Source organism: Dreissena polymorpha, chromosome 1, assembly GCF_020536995.1.
Source record: "Dreissena polymorpha isolate Duluth1 chromosome 1, UMN_Dpol_1.0, whole genome shotgun sequence".
Classification (NCBI taxonomy): Eukaryota; Metazoa; Mollusca; class Bivalvia; order Myida; family Dreissenidae; genus Dreissena; species Dreissena polymorpha.
In genome coordinates this window covers 98,878,859-98,897,791 of record NC_068355.1, presented here as the reverse complement: position 1 = coordinate 98,897,791, position 18,933 = coordinate 98,878,859, and the positions used below count along the sequence as shown (strand labels likewise).

The 18,933-nt window shown below is 37.0% G+C and overlaps 1 protein-coding gene across 3 annotated transcripts in view; it reads left to right on the top strand.

Moving 5' to 3' along the window:
- The window catches only part of LOC127842209 (uncharacterized), an 80,238-nt gene that overhangs the window by 12,048 nt on the left and 49,257 nt on the right, over positions 1 to 18,933 (top strand). For all 3 annotated transcript variants that reach the window (XM_052371590.1, XM_052371601.1, XM_052371579.1), the window contains exons 4-11: positions 108 to 295; positions 1,571 to 3,359; positions 3,942 to 4,045; positions 6,204 to 6,279; positions 6,669 to 6,935; positions 9,045 to 9,138; positions 11,185 to 11,410; positions 18,537 to 18,618. In XM_052371590.1, the coding sequence (XP_052227550.1) occupies positions 108 to 295; positions 1,571 to 3,359; positions 3,942 to 4,045; positions 6,204 to 6,279; positions 6,669 to 6,935; positions 9,045 to 9,138; positions 11,185 to 11,410; positions 18,537 to 18,618 (2,826 nt within the window). The remainder of the gene's footprint in view (positions 1 to 107; positions 296 to 1,570; positions 3,360 to 3,941; positions 4,046 to 6,203; positions 6,280 to 6,668; positions 6,936 to 9,044; positions 9,139 to 11,184; positions 11,411 to 18,536; positions 18,619 to 18,933) is intronic.

Sequence of the window (18,933 nt, the reverse complement as noted above, 5' to 3'; positions counted from 1 at the left end):
TCATCAGTGGTGCATTGGCAGGCTGGTCAGGAGTTATGCTGGCTGCATATGGCTTAGTACCCATTTGTGCAGGATATCACATAATTAGGCCTTCCTTTTCATACCAGTACATACTGCGACCAGGAATGATGCAGGCTCAGCACTACCCTGTTCACGTGCCACCTCCAGGGCCGTTAGCCAATATGGACCAGCGTTATCATCCTGTACCAGGCACTGTGCCCATATCAAGTATTCAACAACCCTCAATTCACACTGCAGTGCCTTCCACGCTTTCTTTTGGTAGTTTATCTAATAGGTAAATATGTGCCATGTGAGTATTTATAATATATATTTTAAAGAAATATACAATCATTTTTAGCTCGACTATTATATATGATATATATATAGTGGAGCTATCCTACACACCCCGGCGTTAGCATGAGCATGCAAATGTTAAAGTTTGCATACCACCCCAAATATTTTCAATGTCCCTTGACATATTGCTTTAATATTTTGCATACTTCTTTACCAACATGACCCCAACCTATAAACAAGTGTAGACAACTGTATCAAGCATTTTGTAAGAATTATGGCCCTTTTTTCACTTAGAATATGCATATTATTGATAAATCTATGTTAAAGTTTGCGTACCACCTCAAATATTTTCATTGTCCCTTGACATATTGCTTTCATATTTTGCAAACTTCCTTACCAACATGACCCCAATCTATAAACAAGAGCAGACAACTGTATCAAGCATTTTGTAAGAATTATGGCCCTTTTTCCACTTAGAATATGCATATTACTTTAGTTACATTGCCATAACTTCTTTATTAATGATCAGATTTTATTCATACCTTGACAAAACAACACTTACCTGACAAACCACAATGGACTCCACCCAAACCATCCCCCACGCCCCACCCCAGAATCCCCCCCCCCCCCAAAAAAAAAGAAAAATAAAATAAAATTTTCTTTTGTTTGAAAGATCATCTATTAAATGACCAGCACCCACCCACATTATACCCCCCTCTCCATGATGGCTTACATTATACTGTCAAGCACTCGAATAGTCTAGCGTGCTGTCCAATAACAGCTCTTGTTTATTGCATTCCGCATTATACCAGAGCGTGTTATATTGGATTTACAGTGTAGTAGGTATTGAATTATTGTTTCCGAGTGTGACTGAACTTTTGAGGTCAAACGAAGGAAGTTGTTGCCTTTACAGACATACCCCCATGCAAATGAAGCTTGAGAGTTAGTTTATTAGAGTTGCTCAGTTTGGTGGTCAGTTGTTCAGTTAGTCGGTATGCAGAGAATGTTTACATTGTGCAGTTAACCATTTCATATTTTTTCAAGCAATTCAATAAAAACTTCAAATATGTCATCACACTTCGTCCCCAGTTATCCATACACTGCCGAGTCAATTGCCCTTGAACATAAATGACAAGTATTGAATGGTTACAAGTCAAGTTTATGAAAAAGTCTGGTTAAAAATTAATCATTTTACCTATTTCAACCTAAAAGTAGCATAAATATTATATAATCAACTCTTGTTTGATATTGTTGAAACATGCAATAATAATTTCAGTTTTTCACCCGTGACCCATTGCCCCACACCCATCTTGCCTCCCAGGCTGCAAATTCAAGGCTGCAACTTATTCAAATCCGATTCCAAGGGTCAGACAGAGTCATTTCTGAAAGCAGCATCTAGTCGTGGATTGCAGATAACACTGCCAAAGTCGAAGTCAGAGCCATGTTATCAGCCAGCTATGAAATTTGATGGCTCAAGTTCTCTTCTTGTCAATTCAGATCATGCTATTGGTCTATTGAAGGATCCTCCTATAAATATTGTTGCTACAAAAGCTCATGGCAGTTATCCTGACAATTTGAATCAGAACAATGCTTTATCTTATGAAATGATAGGAGCAATTGACATAGCAAGTAAGTGTACTAAACTCTACACATGGGATGACAGAAATCAGTGTACTAGCACTGTTGATGTTAAACCACAGCTCAAGTCTTTTAACAGCATTGAATGTTCTTCTGAAAGGGAGTCTCCTGATGACAGCATAGACATAATAGAAGAGCATGAATACTTCTCAGGAAAGGAATGCCTGAACATGGTGGCCTCAGATGATACTGAGGATAATGATACTATCAGTGATGATACTGCATGTGATGAACTTCTTAACTCAGTTCCTCATGTTGGTAAAGAGATGGAAAAGGCTTTAATAATATCAGACAATACCCCCACAGTTGATACGCTAACATTTGAAGAATTGAGTTTAAAGATTGTAAAAATAGCAATAGCCAATGGAATATTAGAATACTTTGGTTACCATGGTAGCAAATGTGTTTTTCCAGAAGACACTACTGATGTTAGCGAAGAAACTACAGGAATGGAACCAATAAGTAATTCTTTATATCAAAATAATGCAATAAATCAGGTACCAGAAGGCATCAAAATATGGCAATCAAAAATCACTCAGGATAATAATTACATGAGTGATAATTTGGATTCAGACACATGCAGTATTGATGGGTCATTGAGTGATTCCTTGGATGCATTCAAACTTAAGGCCATGAGAAGAGGTATCAAGATAGAGGATCCCAAGGATTTGTTTTCAGACAGCGACTCTGAAATGATGACAAAGATACCTGGTCTGAAATTCAGACGGCATTCTGGGCCTGCTTTTGCATCAGAACGTGCCAGGTCTTCAACACCTACTTCATACCCCAGTGCTAGTTCTTCAACACCTACCTCATACCCCAGTGCTTTGATAAGCAATCCAGCGGATGAACAATCTAACATCCAGTTTGCACCGCCAGCTACTTATTCTTGGTCTGATTCCTTGAATAACTCTTTTGCAGGATCAGATGTCACTGATACATTGAACAACTCTCAGATACGTGCAAATGCGCCAGAATTTTTTCCCCGAAAAAAATCCAGAAATGAAATGGGTTCAGATTTTAATGATAATATATTGCATGTGAATGCACCAAATGATAAGAAATTATGTTTTTCTGTTGGCACCCAGGTTGCGCCATGTTGTCAGGATGTTTGTATAGAGACAAAGGTTATTAAAATGAAAGATATTTGCATAGAAACTGGAAGTTGTGACATAAGAAATGTTTTGGTCGGCACAGATAGTAGCACACTTATCTCAGCCAATGGATTGAAAATAGTAAAGCCATCTGTAAAGTGTGTGTCCAAAGCTGTTGGTACTGACAAAAAAAAGAGAAGGTCTGTTGGAGTAAATATAAGGATGCGAGACCCTCCGAAGCATGATAAAGACACCATGACTGAAGCTTTCACTACAATAGCTCTGACTGGGACCACAGAGCATGCTTTGCATGGGAAAGTTGTATCATTGCAAGTGAGTTGGATTTAGGCTGCACTTTGGGAAAACTGGGCTTAATGCAGTGCATAAAGTGTTTATCCAGATTAGCTTTCAGATTTCAGCTTTTATAGGATTATTGGTTTTAAGGGGGTCTCTTGAAGGAAACTCAGGGTAGGTGGAAAGCGTTGTTCCTTGTAAGCCCTTGCAAAATTCACATTCTTATCAGGAACAACACTTTTTGCACATGCATTTAGCCCCGTTTTCCCAGAGCTTAACTCATTTTGACATGTTATCCACAATATCTAAAAGATTTGTCCTGAATTCGGAGTAGTTGTTTGGTCCATTTGAAAAAGTAAGTGTTGAATGCTATAAGAATGAAAACAGGCCTGGTTTTCCTAGAAATCATTGATTAATCCTAAAATTTGTGACCAGACATGATTTCATTTCATGTTGATGATTGTGCACCAAAAAGTATTATCCAATTGATCTGTCAAAGAAATTACATATGTTATCTAAGAATGTGCATACTGGCTGCATTGAACTAGGTGATATCATGTTATGGATTTTGTTTTTGTTTTAGCTATCCGCATTGAACTAAGTATTAGGTGAACATTTCAGATGGAAGTTCTCGCGTTCAGAGCAAATCAAGTCATGGAGAAATTAAGAAGTATGAAGGAAGGTGTGGAGAAAAATTTACAAGCCAAAGACCTTTTTCTAGATAGGTAAAAATTGAAGCAAGTTGAGAAATAAGGCACAACTTTTAATATATTGTCATTTTGAGTTCGGTGATAATAATGTCACAATTATTTTCATAAAGTTTTTGAGCTGTTTATTGGGTGTATATGTTTGAATAAGTAGGTAATTATTTTTTAAGTTTGAAGTAATATTTTCAGTGTGTTTGTTTGTTTGTTGGAATGTTTTGCCTAAGATAAGTATTTTTGTGTGTGTGTGAGTGTGTGTGTGTTACTAGGTTCGATTAATTGAACCGAAGATGAACTAAATGTTTAGACTGAATATATTTAAAAAATAGTTGTTGTTTTTTAAACCTTCGATTGGGGAATCTTAAGGTTCCATTTTGGGAAAAGGTATTCTTTTTTATATTCCTGGTAGGGTGGCATATAGCAGTCACACTGTCACCCTGTTTACCCAGTTAGCATGCTGTTTTCCGGAGGGTTTTTTACGCAAGGCTTTTAGATAATAAGCTGATTTTTGGTAGGCGAGTTTACCTACATGACCTACAGATGAGGTGTGAAATTCCTTGATTGGTGACAAAGATACAGTCTTTTGACTGATCTAAATTGTTGCCAAGGGCATTGGTAAGCTTTAAAGGAAGATCATTTTTGTCCCCTACAGGTTTGCGCTCTGTGCGTCTGTCTGTGTGTCTTGTCACACTTTTCTGGATCCTGCGATAACTTAAAAAGTTCTTAATATGTTTTCATGAAACTTGAAACATGGATATATTGCAATATGGACATTATGCACGTCATTTCGTTTTGTTCCTACGTCAAAAATTTTGGTTGCTTTGGCAACAAATATATATATTTTAAATTCTGACAATGGTGGAGGCGGTAGGGGACATATATTGCTTGGCAATAGTCTTGTTGTTTTTAAATTGGCAGGTACAAAGTCTATTTTTTGACAAGGGAAGTAATATTTTTTAAAGAAATATAATCAAAGGGAAGAGCTTCTATTAATAGAGAGTAAAAGGCATGGAGATATGAGAAAAAGGGAATATAGAAATGTTCTCTATAATAACCAATTTTGGGAGGTTTTTTCCACAATGCTATGAGTTACTGAGCTGATTTTTGGTATGTGAGTCTATCTACATTACCTACAGATGAACTGTGAATTTCGTTGCAGTACATTGATTTTGGCAAAGAAATGGGCCTTGTACTTCTGAATTTTCTCTATAATAACTGTTTCCAAACATTTTTTATGCAACGTTTTGAGATATTGAGTTCAATTTTTGTATGAGAGTCTACCTACATAAAATGACCTACTTAATAAGTGTGAAATTAGTTCCAGTCAATTGATTTTTGCGGAAGTAATGGGTCTTGATCTCCATAATAACCGTTTTCTTGTTTTTTATGCAAGGCTTTCATATATTGAGATGATTTTTGGTGAGTCTACCTACAGATGAAGTGTGAGTATCATTTTGGCCATTAATTCTGGGTTAAGTTATGGGCCTTGTTTTCTCCAAAATAGTTGCTGTGCGGCTTCAAAACGCATTAGGGGGGTTTGTGTTTTACAAACCAGGGGTGGTATTCCAGAAACATCATAAGTCATTTCTTATATAATTTCACTTAAGTTCAAAATTACAATGTTTTGTATTTCTTTACTAAATAAGGAAACGCATGTTTTTGGGGTATTCCTAAAATAACATTGGCATAATGATGTTATTTAAATGTATATCTTGATGCCAATCTATTGCAATATGAAATGAAACACTTACGAAAATTTCCCAATTTAAGGATAAGAATAACATTTAACTTCAGATTCTTCTGGAATACGAACCCAGCTCTTGTTTAATTGGGAATGAGAACCCCTACTGGATCCGAATTCGATTGAAAAACAATCACTGAAATTGCCCTACAAACTTTTGAAAAATTAAGCAAATTTAACAATAACTTCAATGTAATGATGTTTAGAATGGATGTGTCATCCATGCTGGTGTCTATCCTTGTACACCATTGTCTGATAATGACTGCCTGACCAATTCTTAAAATTTATGACAAAACAACTTTTAAGTCAGTACTTAGCTGTGACAGCACCAAAACAAAGAAATAATATTGATGTTTTGATTGTTGATCATTAACTTGCCTACATATTTCATTGCATTTGTCTGCAATTTTTACAAGTTGGTTGTACATACTTTTGCAGGACAGAGTTTGACATGGTTGGTGGAATATTGCAGAAGAAAATGGTTAAGATAGATGCAGTCCTTCAACAAATACAAGTATGTTACTGTATTTTTGAGTAGCAGGTTATTTTAACATAAAATATTATGTTGGTAACAGATAACTACATGTGCAAGTATGGAAAAAGTGAAAAAGACACTTAAAAATTGAGTGTAATAACTTGAACAGATATATTAACCCATTTATGCATAGTGTCTAGAATAAAGGCCTTGGCAAACAGCGTAGACCCAGATGAGCATGATGCGGCGTCTCACCAGGGTCTGCGCTGTTTGCTTGAAAAAAAATCTGTAAGAAATATTCTAAATATAGAAATAAATATACTAGACATCCATAATTTTAAAAATAAATTGGTCCAATTTAGAAGGATGGGAGAGTCCCCTAGGCATAAATGGGTTAATATTGATATACAAATTGTGCTGCATTTTAGGAGGAAGCCATCTCCTGTTGTACTCTTCTTGAGGCTGGTCACATGTTAAATGAGCTCCCAGATTTTGAGTCAGCAGTGTCCGACTTGTCCTATCACCCGATAAAAGTGAGGGCCATCCCACAGCCCTTGTTGACAGACCCTGCTGCCTGCTCCAGCCCCGAGGTTGCCAGGATATCTAATGTGGTTTCCATTGGAACCCAGTGCAGTCTGCAGGATGCTATGGGGACTATTGTGGCTGTACCTCCAGCATTATCTGATAGTGCCAAGGTAAATAAAACACAATTATCTTAATGTGCATGAGTGAAATTTTTTGTCATGTTCCATGCACCGAAATGTTCTGAATATAGTTAATCAGTTGAGATTTTACATGGGAGGGGAAATGCCAGTTAGCAGACAACTCTCAACTCAATACATTAGTGAGTGTGCTATTTTACTATTTTTAGATATTTTAACGTTCGTTACTGTAATAAATGCAGTCAATAAATAAATTAAAAAAATATTACATGGCTCTTAACTATAGAATACATTTTTATTGAAAATTGGTCAGAACAATCTAAATTAAATTTTGTCTACATTATATCTTGGCTGAGTTCTTACTTGGTTATGTGGGGTAACTATGTCCACTTGAAATACCTCAATAACACTTTCTAAATATAAAAAAATGCCTTATCACAAAGACATTAAAATCTCTTTTGCAAGTTTCAGTCTTGCAAAATACTTTATTACTATTTTACTGTTTTATTAGCTCTACTGCCAAAGGCAGAAGAGCTTATGGGATGGCATGGTTTCTGTCTGTCTGTCTGTGTGTGCGTTAGACTTTTCATGTTTATCCGATAAAGTCCACAGTTTTCATCCGATTCTTTTCAAACTTGTTGTTCAGTGTCTTTATATTAATGAGGACTCGAACCCTATTGATTTTCAGGTCACTGGGTCAAAGGTCAAGGTCACAGTGACTCGAAATAGTAAAATGGTTTCTGGATGATAACTCAAGAATGCTTAGGCCTAGGATCATGAAACTTCATAGGTACATTGATCTTGACTGGCTGATGACCCCTATTGATTTTCAGGTCACTAGGTCAAAGGTCAAGGTCACAGTGACTCTGTTTATAGCAGTAGAGCGATTTAGGCCCTCATGGGCCTCTTGTTTATATATTTATGTCCAGTTCTTAAATGGTACCATTTATATATTACCTGATAATATGCAACTTGCTCAGAACTTCGTTTTTATATCATAATATCATACATTTTGGCAGTGTTGAAACATTTTTATGCCCCCGGATCGAAAGATTAGGGGTATATTGTTTTTGGCCTGTCTGCCTGTCTGTCATTGTGTCAATCAGTCAGTCATTGTATGTGTGTGTCACAAAACTTCAACCTTGGTTAAACTTTTATAACTTTTGCAATATTGAAGATAGCAACTTTCTATTTGGCATGCATGTGTATCTCATGGAGCTGCACATTTTGAGTGATGAAAAGTCAAGGTCAAGGTCATCCTTCAAGGTCAAAGGTCAAATATTGTATTTTTCGTTCCTAAAACTTTAACCTTCGTTTAAATTTGGTCATAACTTTTTTAATATTGAACATAGCAACTTGATATTTGGCATGCATGTGTATCTCATGGAGCTGCACATTTTGAGTGGCTAAAGGTCAAGGTCATCGTTCAAGGTCAAAGATCAAATTTATGGCTTCAAAGCGGCGCAATAAGGGGCATTGTGTTTCTGACAAACACATCTCTTGTTCATTTAAATACCACAAATTATTGCAGTTTTCCTGATATTATGTCAGCCAACCAGAAGCTTTCATCTTTGACTTCTGGTCAAATTTGGGCAGAACCTATATTCTCTCATGAAACCTGTGTCATAATGGGTTACAAAATATAGGTCAGAAGTCAAATGTATTACACAAACATAAAACAGAAGATCAGATCAATAATTTTTCTTTGGGTCTCAAGTAAGTGCACCACTTGTGTGAATGTCAGATTGAATGTTACACTTAGAGAGTTGTGATAAGGATGCGTTTTGGTGTTATGCAAATCATATTTTTAACATTGTTTACTGACATTTTTTGACATAAATAAATGTATTTAATAATGCTTGCTTTTCATGCAAACACCTGTAAACTCTAAGCATAAAATTAAAATATTAATTGCAACTAACAGCTTTGTTGTTAATATAATGGAAATTGTATATTTCCTTACATAGCCATTTGTTGGAAATAATGTTTGCAACTTTTCTGTTAAGTTACAAAGAAGCGAGGTTTAGCCTTTTTTCTTAATTTCTGTTACATGAGCTTTTTACATGATTTATTCAAAGCTGGGCTGTTCTGTCTCAGGACTTTGCCCTCCTTGTATCATTGAGTATGTCATGTATACTTCAGCCTGATGAAACCAAACAAGTGTCTGAGTCAAGCAAGTCACTGAGCTTTGAACTGGTCTTCCCGCAGGAATATAAGGAACCTAGCAACCAAAAAGGTTTTGTGAGGACATAGTCCCTATTTTTTTGCTTCACACTGTAGAACCTCCATCTTTGGTTCTGTCATGCATGCTGTTTTTAGCTCATCTATTTTTTGAAAAAAAATTATGAGCTATTGTCATCACCTTGGCGTCGGCGTCGGCGTTGGCGTCGGCGTCGGCGTCCGGTTAAGTTTTGCGTTTAGGTCCACTTTTCTCAGAAAGTATCAATGCTATTGCATTCAAACTTGGTACACTTACTTGCTATCATGAGGGGACTGGGCAGGCAAAGTTAGATAACTCTGGCGTGCATTTTGACAGAATTATGTGCCCTTTTTATACTTAAAAAATTGAAAATTTTGGTTAAGTTTTGCGTTTAGTTCCACTTTTCTCAGTAAGTATCAATGCTATTGCATTCAAACTTGGTACACTTACTTACTATCATGAGGGGACTGGGCAGGCAAAGTTAGATAACTCTGGCATGCATTTTGACAGAATTATGTGCCCTTTTTATACTTAGAAAATTGACAATTTTGGTTAAGTTTTGTGTTTAGGTCCATTTTATTCCTTAAGCATCAAAGCTATTGCTTTCATACTTGCAACACTTACTAACTATCATATGGGGACTGTGCAGGCAAAGTAATGTAACTCTGACTGGCATTTTGACAGAATTATGTGCCCTTTTTATACTTAGAAAATTGAAAATTTGATTAAGTTTTGTGTTTAGGTCCACTTTATTCCTACAGTATCAAAGCTATTGCTTTCATACTTGCAAGATTTATGAACTATCATAAGGGGACCGTGCAGGCAAAGTTATGTAACTCTGACTGGCATTTGGACGGAATTATGGGCCCTTTATACTTAGAAAATTGAAAATTTGGTTAAGATTTATGTTTTGGTCCATTTTACCCCTAAAGTATCATAGATATTGCTTTCATACTTGGAACACTCACAAACTATCATAAGGGTACAGTAAAAGGACAAGTTGCATAACTCTGGTTGTCATTGTTACGGAATTATGGACCTTTTTTGACTTAGTAACTTTTAATATATGGTTAAATTTTGTGTTTCGATCCACTTTACTTCTTAAGTATCAAGGCTATTGCTTTCAAACTTCAATTACTTACATGCTATCATGAGGTTACTGTACCTGGCAACTTGAATTTTACTTTGACCTTTGAATGACCTTGACTCTCAAGGTCAAATTATTAAATTTTGCTAAAATTGCCATAACTTCTTTATTTATGATTAGATTTGATTGATACTTTGATGAAACTACTCTTACCTGACATACCACAATAGACTCCACCCAAACAATCCCCCGTGCCCTCCCTCCCCCCTCCCCCCCCCCCTATTTTTTTTTTTTTTTTTTTTTCATTAAGATCATCTCACAAATGACCACCACACCCTCACACTATACCCCCCCCCCCCCCATCCCCCCCCCCCCCCCCATTTTTTTTTTTTTTTTTTTTTAAGATCATCTCACAAATTACCACCACACCCTCACACTATACCCCCCCCCCCCTCCCATTTTTTTTTTTAAACTGTTATGTTTGAAATACCGTCCAACCATCGCCCCCCCCCCCCCCCCCCCCCCCCCCCCGAATTTTTTTTCGCTTTTTTGGAAGATAATGTAATAAATGTCCACAACCCCACACTATACACCCCTCTTCACTCCACTCCTCCCTTCTTTGTGATTGAAAATGAGAGTCCCTTCACCTTTAAAAATAAAATAGATGAGCGGTCTGCACCCGCAAGGCGGTGCTCTTGTTAAGTTATTGAAGTAAGCGCTCTGTTGACAGCAAAGACCTTAACAGCCATTGTGCTGTAGAGAAATTGATTATCTCAAACCTAAATATAAAAATGTCTCATAATCCCAAGTACCGGTAGTAAGTTTTTAAAGCATTGTTTTAGAGATTTTATTCTACCCTTATCCTTTAGTCTTACTGTGTCATCCTTGTAGTCTTCAAACAGGGCAATGGCTAGCTGCTGATAAGAAAACTGGCAATATGTGAATAATAATGTATATTAGTAAATAAATAACTGTCCCTGATCTCCCACTTTCAGCCCTGGCGCCTTCTCAGCCCAGCGCTATGGCTCAGGCAGCTAGTAGGGGACAGGAGATCCCTGCCTGGCTATGTCTCCTCTACAATCTAGTCGTCCAGTACCCGTCACCTCAGTACCAGATTGCTGTGCCTCTGTGCAAGCAGGCACTGGAGGACCTCCAGAAAACAAGCCACCATCAACACCCAGAGGTTGCCACCATGCTGAACACACTTGCCCTTGTCTACAGGTAGGGGGCACTGTTTATGGTGGTGTTAAGTGAATTTTCATTGGTTGGAAAGTTAGAACTGTCAATGGTATAGTCAAATGTCCGGAAATATATACAAGGGAATCAAATAAATAATTTATTTCACATGTTTTCTTTGTGTTTTAACTCTTTTTAATAGGAAAGCTATAGTTAGTGTTAATAATTGTGTTTACTTTTATTAGCTCATCTATTTTTTGAAAAAAAATTATGAGCTATTGTCATTACCTTGGCGTCGGCGTCCGGTTAAGTTTTGCGTTTAAGTCCACTTTTCTCAGAAAGTATCAATGCTATTGCATTCAAACTTGGTACACTTACTTACTATCATGAGGGGACTGGGCAGGCAAAGTTAGATAACTCTGGCGTGCATTTTGACAGAATTATGTGCCCTTTTTATACTTAGAAAATTGAAATTTTTGGTTAAGTTTTGTGTTTAGGTCCATTTTATTCCTTAAGTATCAAAGCTATTGCTGTCATACTTGCAACACTTATTAACTATCATAAGGGGACTGTGCAGGCAAAGTTATGTAACTCTGACTGGCATTTTGACAGAATTATGTGCCCTTTTTATACTTAGAAAATTGAAAATTTGGTTAAGTTTTGTGTTTAGGTCCACTTTATTCCTACAGTATCAAAGCTATTGCTTTCATACTTGCAACCCTTATTAACTATCATAATGGGACTGTGCAGGCAAAGTTATGTAACTCTGACTGGCATTTGGACGGAATTATGGGCCCTTTATACTTAGAAAATTGAAAATTTGGTTAAGTTTTGTGTTTTGGTCCACTTTACCCCTAAAGTATCATAGATATTGCTTTCATAATTGGAACACTCGCAAACTATCATAAGGGAACAGTAAAAGGACAAGTTGCATAACTCTGGTTGTCATTTTTACGGAATTATGGCCCTTTTTTGACTTAGTAACTTTGAATATATGGTTAAATTTTGTGTTTCGATCCTCTTTACTTCTAAAGTATCAAGGCTATTGCTTTCAAACTTCAAATACTTTCATGCTATCATGAGGTTACTGTACCTGGCAAGTTGAATTTTACCTTGACCTTTGAATGACCTTGACTCAAGGTCAAATTATAAAATTTTGCTAAAATTGCCATTACTTCTTTATTATACGCCCGTCTATGACGGGACGTATTATGGTATACCCCGCGTCCGTCCGTCCGTCCGTCTGTTAATGTCGTACGCTACGTCAAATATCCTTTGACAGATTTTCTTCAAATTTTAACACAATCTTAATATTGATAAACCCTGATCCCCTTTCGTTTTTGACGGAATTCTGAATTGTCGTTCCAGAGTTATGGGACTTTGTTCGTCAAAATTTCGTGATTTCATTGAATGTCCTACTGTAGCTATATAAAAATGTTAAAGTTGTTATAACTTTGGTATGCTTGGACCTAGAGTCTTGAAACTTGACATGAAGGTTGGCCAGAACTAGTAAGTAACCACTGGACATTTCAAGGTCATTCATTTGAAGGTCAAGGTCACTGTGACCTTGAATGTAAAAATGTTAAAGTTGTTATAACTTTGGTATGCTTGGACCTAGAGTCTTGAAACTTGACATGAAGGTTGGCCAGAACTAGTAAGTAACCCCTGGACATTTCAAGGTCATTCATTTGAAGGTCAAGGTCACTGTGACCTTGAATGTAAAAATGTTAAAGTTCTTATTTCATGTTATAACTTTGGTATGCTTGTACCTAGAGTCTTCAAACTTGAAATAAAGATTGGCCAGTACTAGAAGATGACCACTGGTCATTTCAATGTCATTCATTTGAAGGTCAAGGTCACTGTGACCTTAAATGTTAAAATGTTAAAATTGTTATAACTTTGGTATGCTTGGACATAGAGTCTTCAAACTTGACATGAAGGTTTGCAAGCACACTTAGATGACCACTGGTCATTTCAAGGTCATTCATTCTAAGGTCAAGGTCACACAAGGTCACTGTGACCTTAAATGTTAAAATGTTAAAATTGTTATAACTTTGGTATGCTTGGACATAGAGTCTTCAAACTTGACATGAAGGTTTGCAAGCACACTTAGATGACCACTGGTCATTTCAAGGTCATTCATTCTAAGGTCAAGGTCACTGTGACCTTAAATGTTATTGTTGTTCATGTATCCTACCGTAGCTCAAATATCCCCCGATGGATTTTTTATACGCCCGTCTATGACGGGACGTATTATGGTATACCCCGCGTCCGTCTGTCCGTCCGTCCGTCCGTCTGTTAATGTCGTACGCTACGTCAAATATCCTTTGACAGATTTTCTTCAAATTTTAACACAATCTTAATATTGATAAACCCTGATCCCCTTTCGTTTTTGACGGAATTCTGAATTGTCGTTCCAGAGTTATGGGACTTTGTTCGTCAAAATTTCGTGATTTCATTGAATGTCCTACTGTAGCTCAAATATCCTTCGATGGATTTTTTTCAAATTTCAACACAATCTTAATATTGATAAACCCTGATCCCCTTTCGTTTTTGACGGAATTCTGAATTGTCGTTCCAGAGTTATGGGACTTTGTTCGTCAAAATTTCGTGATTTCCATGCTCATGTACTTATAAAATAAACCATGTATTCAAATACAAATAAACTGAAGTAAAAAAATGATTCAAAGGGTTATTTATTACCTTACTACTTCATTGGCGAACGACGGGCGTATCATGCGCTCATGGCGCAGCTTTTATTTATGATTAGATTTGATTGATACTTTGACAAAACAACTCTTACCTGACATACCACAATAGACTCCACCCAAACCATCCCCCACACCCTACCCCCCCCCCCCCCCCCCCCCCCCCCGAATCCCCCCGCCATTTTTTTTTTTTTTTTTTCCTCACAAATGACCACCACACCCTCACACTACACCCTCACACCCCCACCCCAATTTTTTTTTTGAAACGGTTAAAAAACACATATTTATTTTTATTATTTTATTTTCGAAATACCGTCCAACCATCGCACCCAAGAATCCCCTCCCCCCCCCCTGCCCCCCCACCCCCCCCCGATTTTTTTTTTTTTTTTTTTGCATTTTTGTCCTCATTTTTTGGAAGATAATGTAATAAATGACCACACACCCACACTATACACCCCTCTTCATTCCACCCCTCCCTCCTTTGTGATTGAAATTGAGAGTCCCTTCACCTTTAAAAAGAAAAATAGATGAGCGGTCTGCACCCGCAAGGTGGTGCTCTTGTTTTAGTTCTAGTTATTTGTTGTTTTGTTAGAAATTATTGTTTGCCTTATGTGTTTTCTTGGCTTTATTTAAAGCAACACACGCTTATGACTGAATGTCTATATATAGTGAAAAACCTGGGGGATTAAGTGCTCACAAAAAAGTATTTACATTTCCATGTACACCATTCTAACTTGCCTATATTGTTCTGTATGCGCATGTGTGATTTTTTTGGATAAGAATTTTATAGCATGATTTAAAAAACTTCATACATATTATAACATATATTGTATGGAGATTTTCATCGCTTGTTTGATGAAAAACTCTAGTTTTTAGCTCTTCTGGTCGAAGGCCTGAAGAGCTTATGTCATGGCGTGGTTTCCGTCGTCCGTCCGTCTGTGCATGTGTTAGACTTTTTCTTGTCTACGAGATTAAGTCCACAGTTTTCATCCGATTCTTTTCAAACTTGTTCAGTGTCTTTATATTAATGAGGACTCGAACCCTATTGAAAATGGGTTACATCAGAGTAAAAAGTCCAGAATTATCTCCCCTTGAATTTGAGAAAATTGTGAAATAAGGCTTGTTTACGCAATAAAGTCCACAGTTTTCATCCAATCATTTCCCAACTTGCACAGTGTCTTTATCTGAATGATGAGTCAACCCATATTGAAAATGAGCAATATCGGAGTTAAAAGTCAAGAATTATCTCCCCTTGAATTTGAGAAAAAAATGAAAATTCATTTTTTTAAGTGATAAAGTCCAAAATTTTCATCCAATTCTTGGCAAACTTGCACAGTGTCTTTGTATCAATGAGGACTCAAACCTTTTTTTAAAAAGAGCAATATCGAAGCAATAAGTCCAGAATGACTTCCCCTTGAATATGAGAAAATTTTGAAATCCCGCTTGTTTATGCAATTAATTCCACAGTTTTCATCCAATTATTTCCAAATTTGCACAGTATCTTTATATCAATGGGGACTTGAACCCTATTGAATATGAGCTGTATCGGAGAAATAAGTACACAATAATCTCCCCTTGAATTTGAGAAAATTCTCCTTGTTTGCACGATTAAGGACACAGTTTCCATCTTATTCTTTCCAAACTTGCACAGTGTTTATAGTAGTAGAGCGATTCAGGCCCTCATGGGCATACATGCCATACGTCCCGGATTGTCCGGGACAGTCCCTGAAATGAAGAACTTGTCCCGCTGTCCCGGAAATCTGTCAAATGTCCCGGAATTTACAAAATCCATATATGCATGTACCTTATCTTAGGCTTAACTGCACCTCGAATCTGTGTATATCTGCAGCGTCTCCATGACAATGCCTACCCGAAAAGGCAGACTACGCTACGTGTCAAAATCGATCAATTAACAGGGGTCCTGTTATCATATCGATTGTCAAACTTTCGAAGTCAAACCGAAAGGGCGGCATTGTTTAATACACGGACTCTTGAATATACACTCCGTGTTTAATGTGGTTGTTAATTAACTTTAATCTACTACGTCATTATTTCCCGCTGCGTAAGGGCAAAGGATAGTTGTTCACTCATCTGAAGTCCAACATCGCTGAGTAAAAAATTAAAAGCAGTTTATGTTCGCACGTTTAACCCACAAAGAAGTTGAGTAAAAAAGTAAGCATATAAAAACGTCATCCTCACTAGGTTTATTATTGTCTTGTTCTAAATCCCCAGTAAACATATAAAATAATAAGTGAATTTGAATTGCGTTCGCCATGTCAAAACGCCCAGCAAATTCGTCCACTTGTCCCAGCAGCAAAAATGATAAATTATAAATGAATAAAGGCGTATCAACAACTGCGCGTTACACACCGGTCTTAATAACAATAACGCAGTGACGTCACCATCTATGTTTAGAACGCTTACACTGAAAGCTAAGACTGACAGATTTTTCAAGTTTTGGCGAACCCTGGAAACTGTAACAAACGTTTAACAGAAAATCATACCTTGCATGGACCTCTACCTTTTGATGAGGTTTGAGGTCACTGGGGTCAAGGTCACCCAGGCTTATAATAGATTTTCCATCACACTTTTGTTACAGTTTCTCATAGCACCTTCAATATTTTACCGATCTCTTACATATTTGGCATGTAGGTACCTTGCATGGACCTCTACCTTTTGATGAGGTTAGAGGTCACTGGGGTCAAGGTCACCAAGGCTAATAATAGATTTTCTGTTACACTTTTGTTACAGTTTGTTACAGTTTCTCATAGCACCTTCAATATTTTACCTATCTGTTATATATTTGGCATGTAGGTACCTTGCATGGACCTCTACCTTTTGATGAGGTTTGAGGTCACTGGGGTCAAGGTCACCGAGGCTAATAATAGGTATTCTCAAGGTCACACTTTTTTTCCACACAATTAACCCATATATTGACAAAGCATCAATGGGGAGCATCTATCATTTTTACTGATATCCTTGTTTAACCACTTATCAGTAAACCAACATCCCCATAGTTTTACCTGGAAATTAATTTTGTGTACTAATTCAGAAGGTGCACATTTTAGGTTAAGCTTAAATGACGCGTTTCGTGTACCATTGATACTGATTGTTACAAAGCTTTGATACTTGCATGGAGGTTTCCTACTAACACTCAACACAACAACTTGTCAGGTGACCTCATCTTTACATTGACCTACTTTGGATTTGTAATCAGTAGGTCAAAATTGTTGGTTAAACCAAATTGACGGTTTGCTGAAAATCAGTTTTATTTACTCAAAAACTTGGATACTTCTATTCCACACACAGCATACTCACACCATTTGACCTTACCCTGACATTGACCTAATTTTTGTCTGAGATGAATTCAAATGGGTCCCTCAATTGTTATGTGGTTGTCTGCATGATATTGATGATGATGATGATGATGATGATGATGATGATGATGATGATGTAGATTGAAGATTTCCAGTTTTGTCTTCCTAAGTGAATATGTTAATTCTTATATTTTATTATTGTTTACCAGGTTTTCCGAAGGAAAAAAACTGGCAATTAGATTGGCGAATGTTTGCGGGCGGGCAGGCTGGCTGGCAGAACAAGCTTGTCCGGGCCATAACTTTGTTGTTCATCCTGAGATATTAAAATCATTTAGCACATTTGTTCACCATCATTCGACGGTGTGTGGCGCGAAAGAGTTACGTCTATATCTCCAAGGTCAAGGTCACACTTTGAGTTCAAAGGTCAAAAATGGCCATAAATGAGCTTGTCCGGGCCATAACTATGTCATTCATTGTGAGATTTTAAAATCATTTTACTCATTTGTTAACTATCTTTGGACGGTGTGTAGTGCGAAAGAATTATGTCAATATCTCCAAGGTCAAGGTCGCCACGACTAAAAATAGAAACTGAAACAAGGGGGGTAACTTTGAACAATCAGTAACAATGCACATTTTGAGTTGGTCTCCCTTCATCAGACTTTTTTTCAAAGTGAGATCAAGGTCGCCACAAGTAAAAATAGATTGAATCTTACACAAGGGGGGTAACAATGCAAATTTTGAATTGTCTCCCTTTATCAGAATTTTTTTTTTTCAAATTGAAAACCTGGTTTTGTGACAATTTTTATGCCCCCGAAGGAGGGCATATAGTGTTCGGACTGTCCGTCCATCTGTCCGACTTTCCGTCACACTTTGCATTTAGGTTTCAAAAAATGCTCATTACTTCTTTGTCCCTTGAGATATAACCTTTATATTTGGTATGCATGTGTATATGGACAAGGCCTTTCCATAGGCACAACATTTTTTACCCCTGTGACCTTGACCTTGAACTTAGGGTCCACGCTTAGGTTTCGAAAAATGCTCATAACTTCTATCAAAGCGTTTATAGGGGGCATATGTCATCCTATGATGACAGCTCTTGTTTCCCTTGTTGTTGTTTGTTGTAACTAATCTGTATGATTTCCTTAGGGACCAGAGCAAGAACAAAGAAGTGGGTAACCTGTTGAATGATGTACTCAAAACATTAAGACGCCCCAGCGTTAGGAGTGGAGTGAGTATTGTCACAGTGATAAGAAAGTTGTTGTTAGAAACATGGGAGTCTGAGTCAGAAGTTTGTTGCAATGTTGAACTGGGTTATTGAGGCATTATATGTAATTTTAAATTTTGTTTCTACAATTGTATTTCAATGTCTGTTTTTACATGCTTTTTGTTTTCTTTTCAGACAGTTTAATGCTTGCATCTATGTTCTGGGATCAAAATTGTTTAATTGTTGGATCAAAACATTTACCTGCAACAAGCTTTTGATAAGATCACATGTGCCTGTATACAATTAAAATTAAAATTCTTGATTTAAACTGTTGAATAG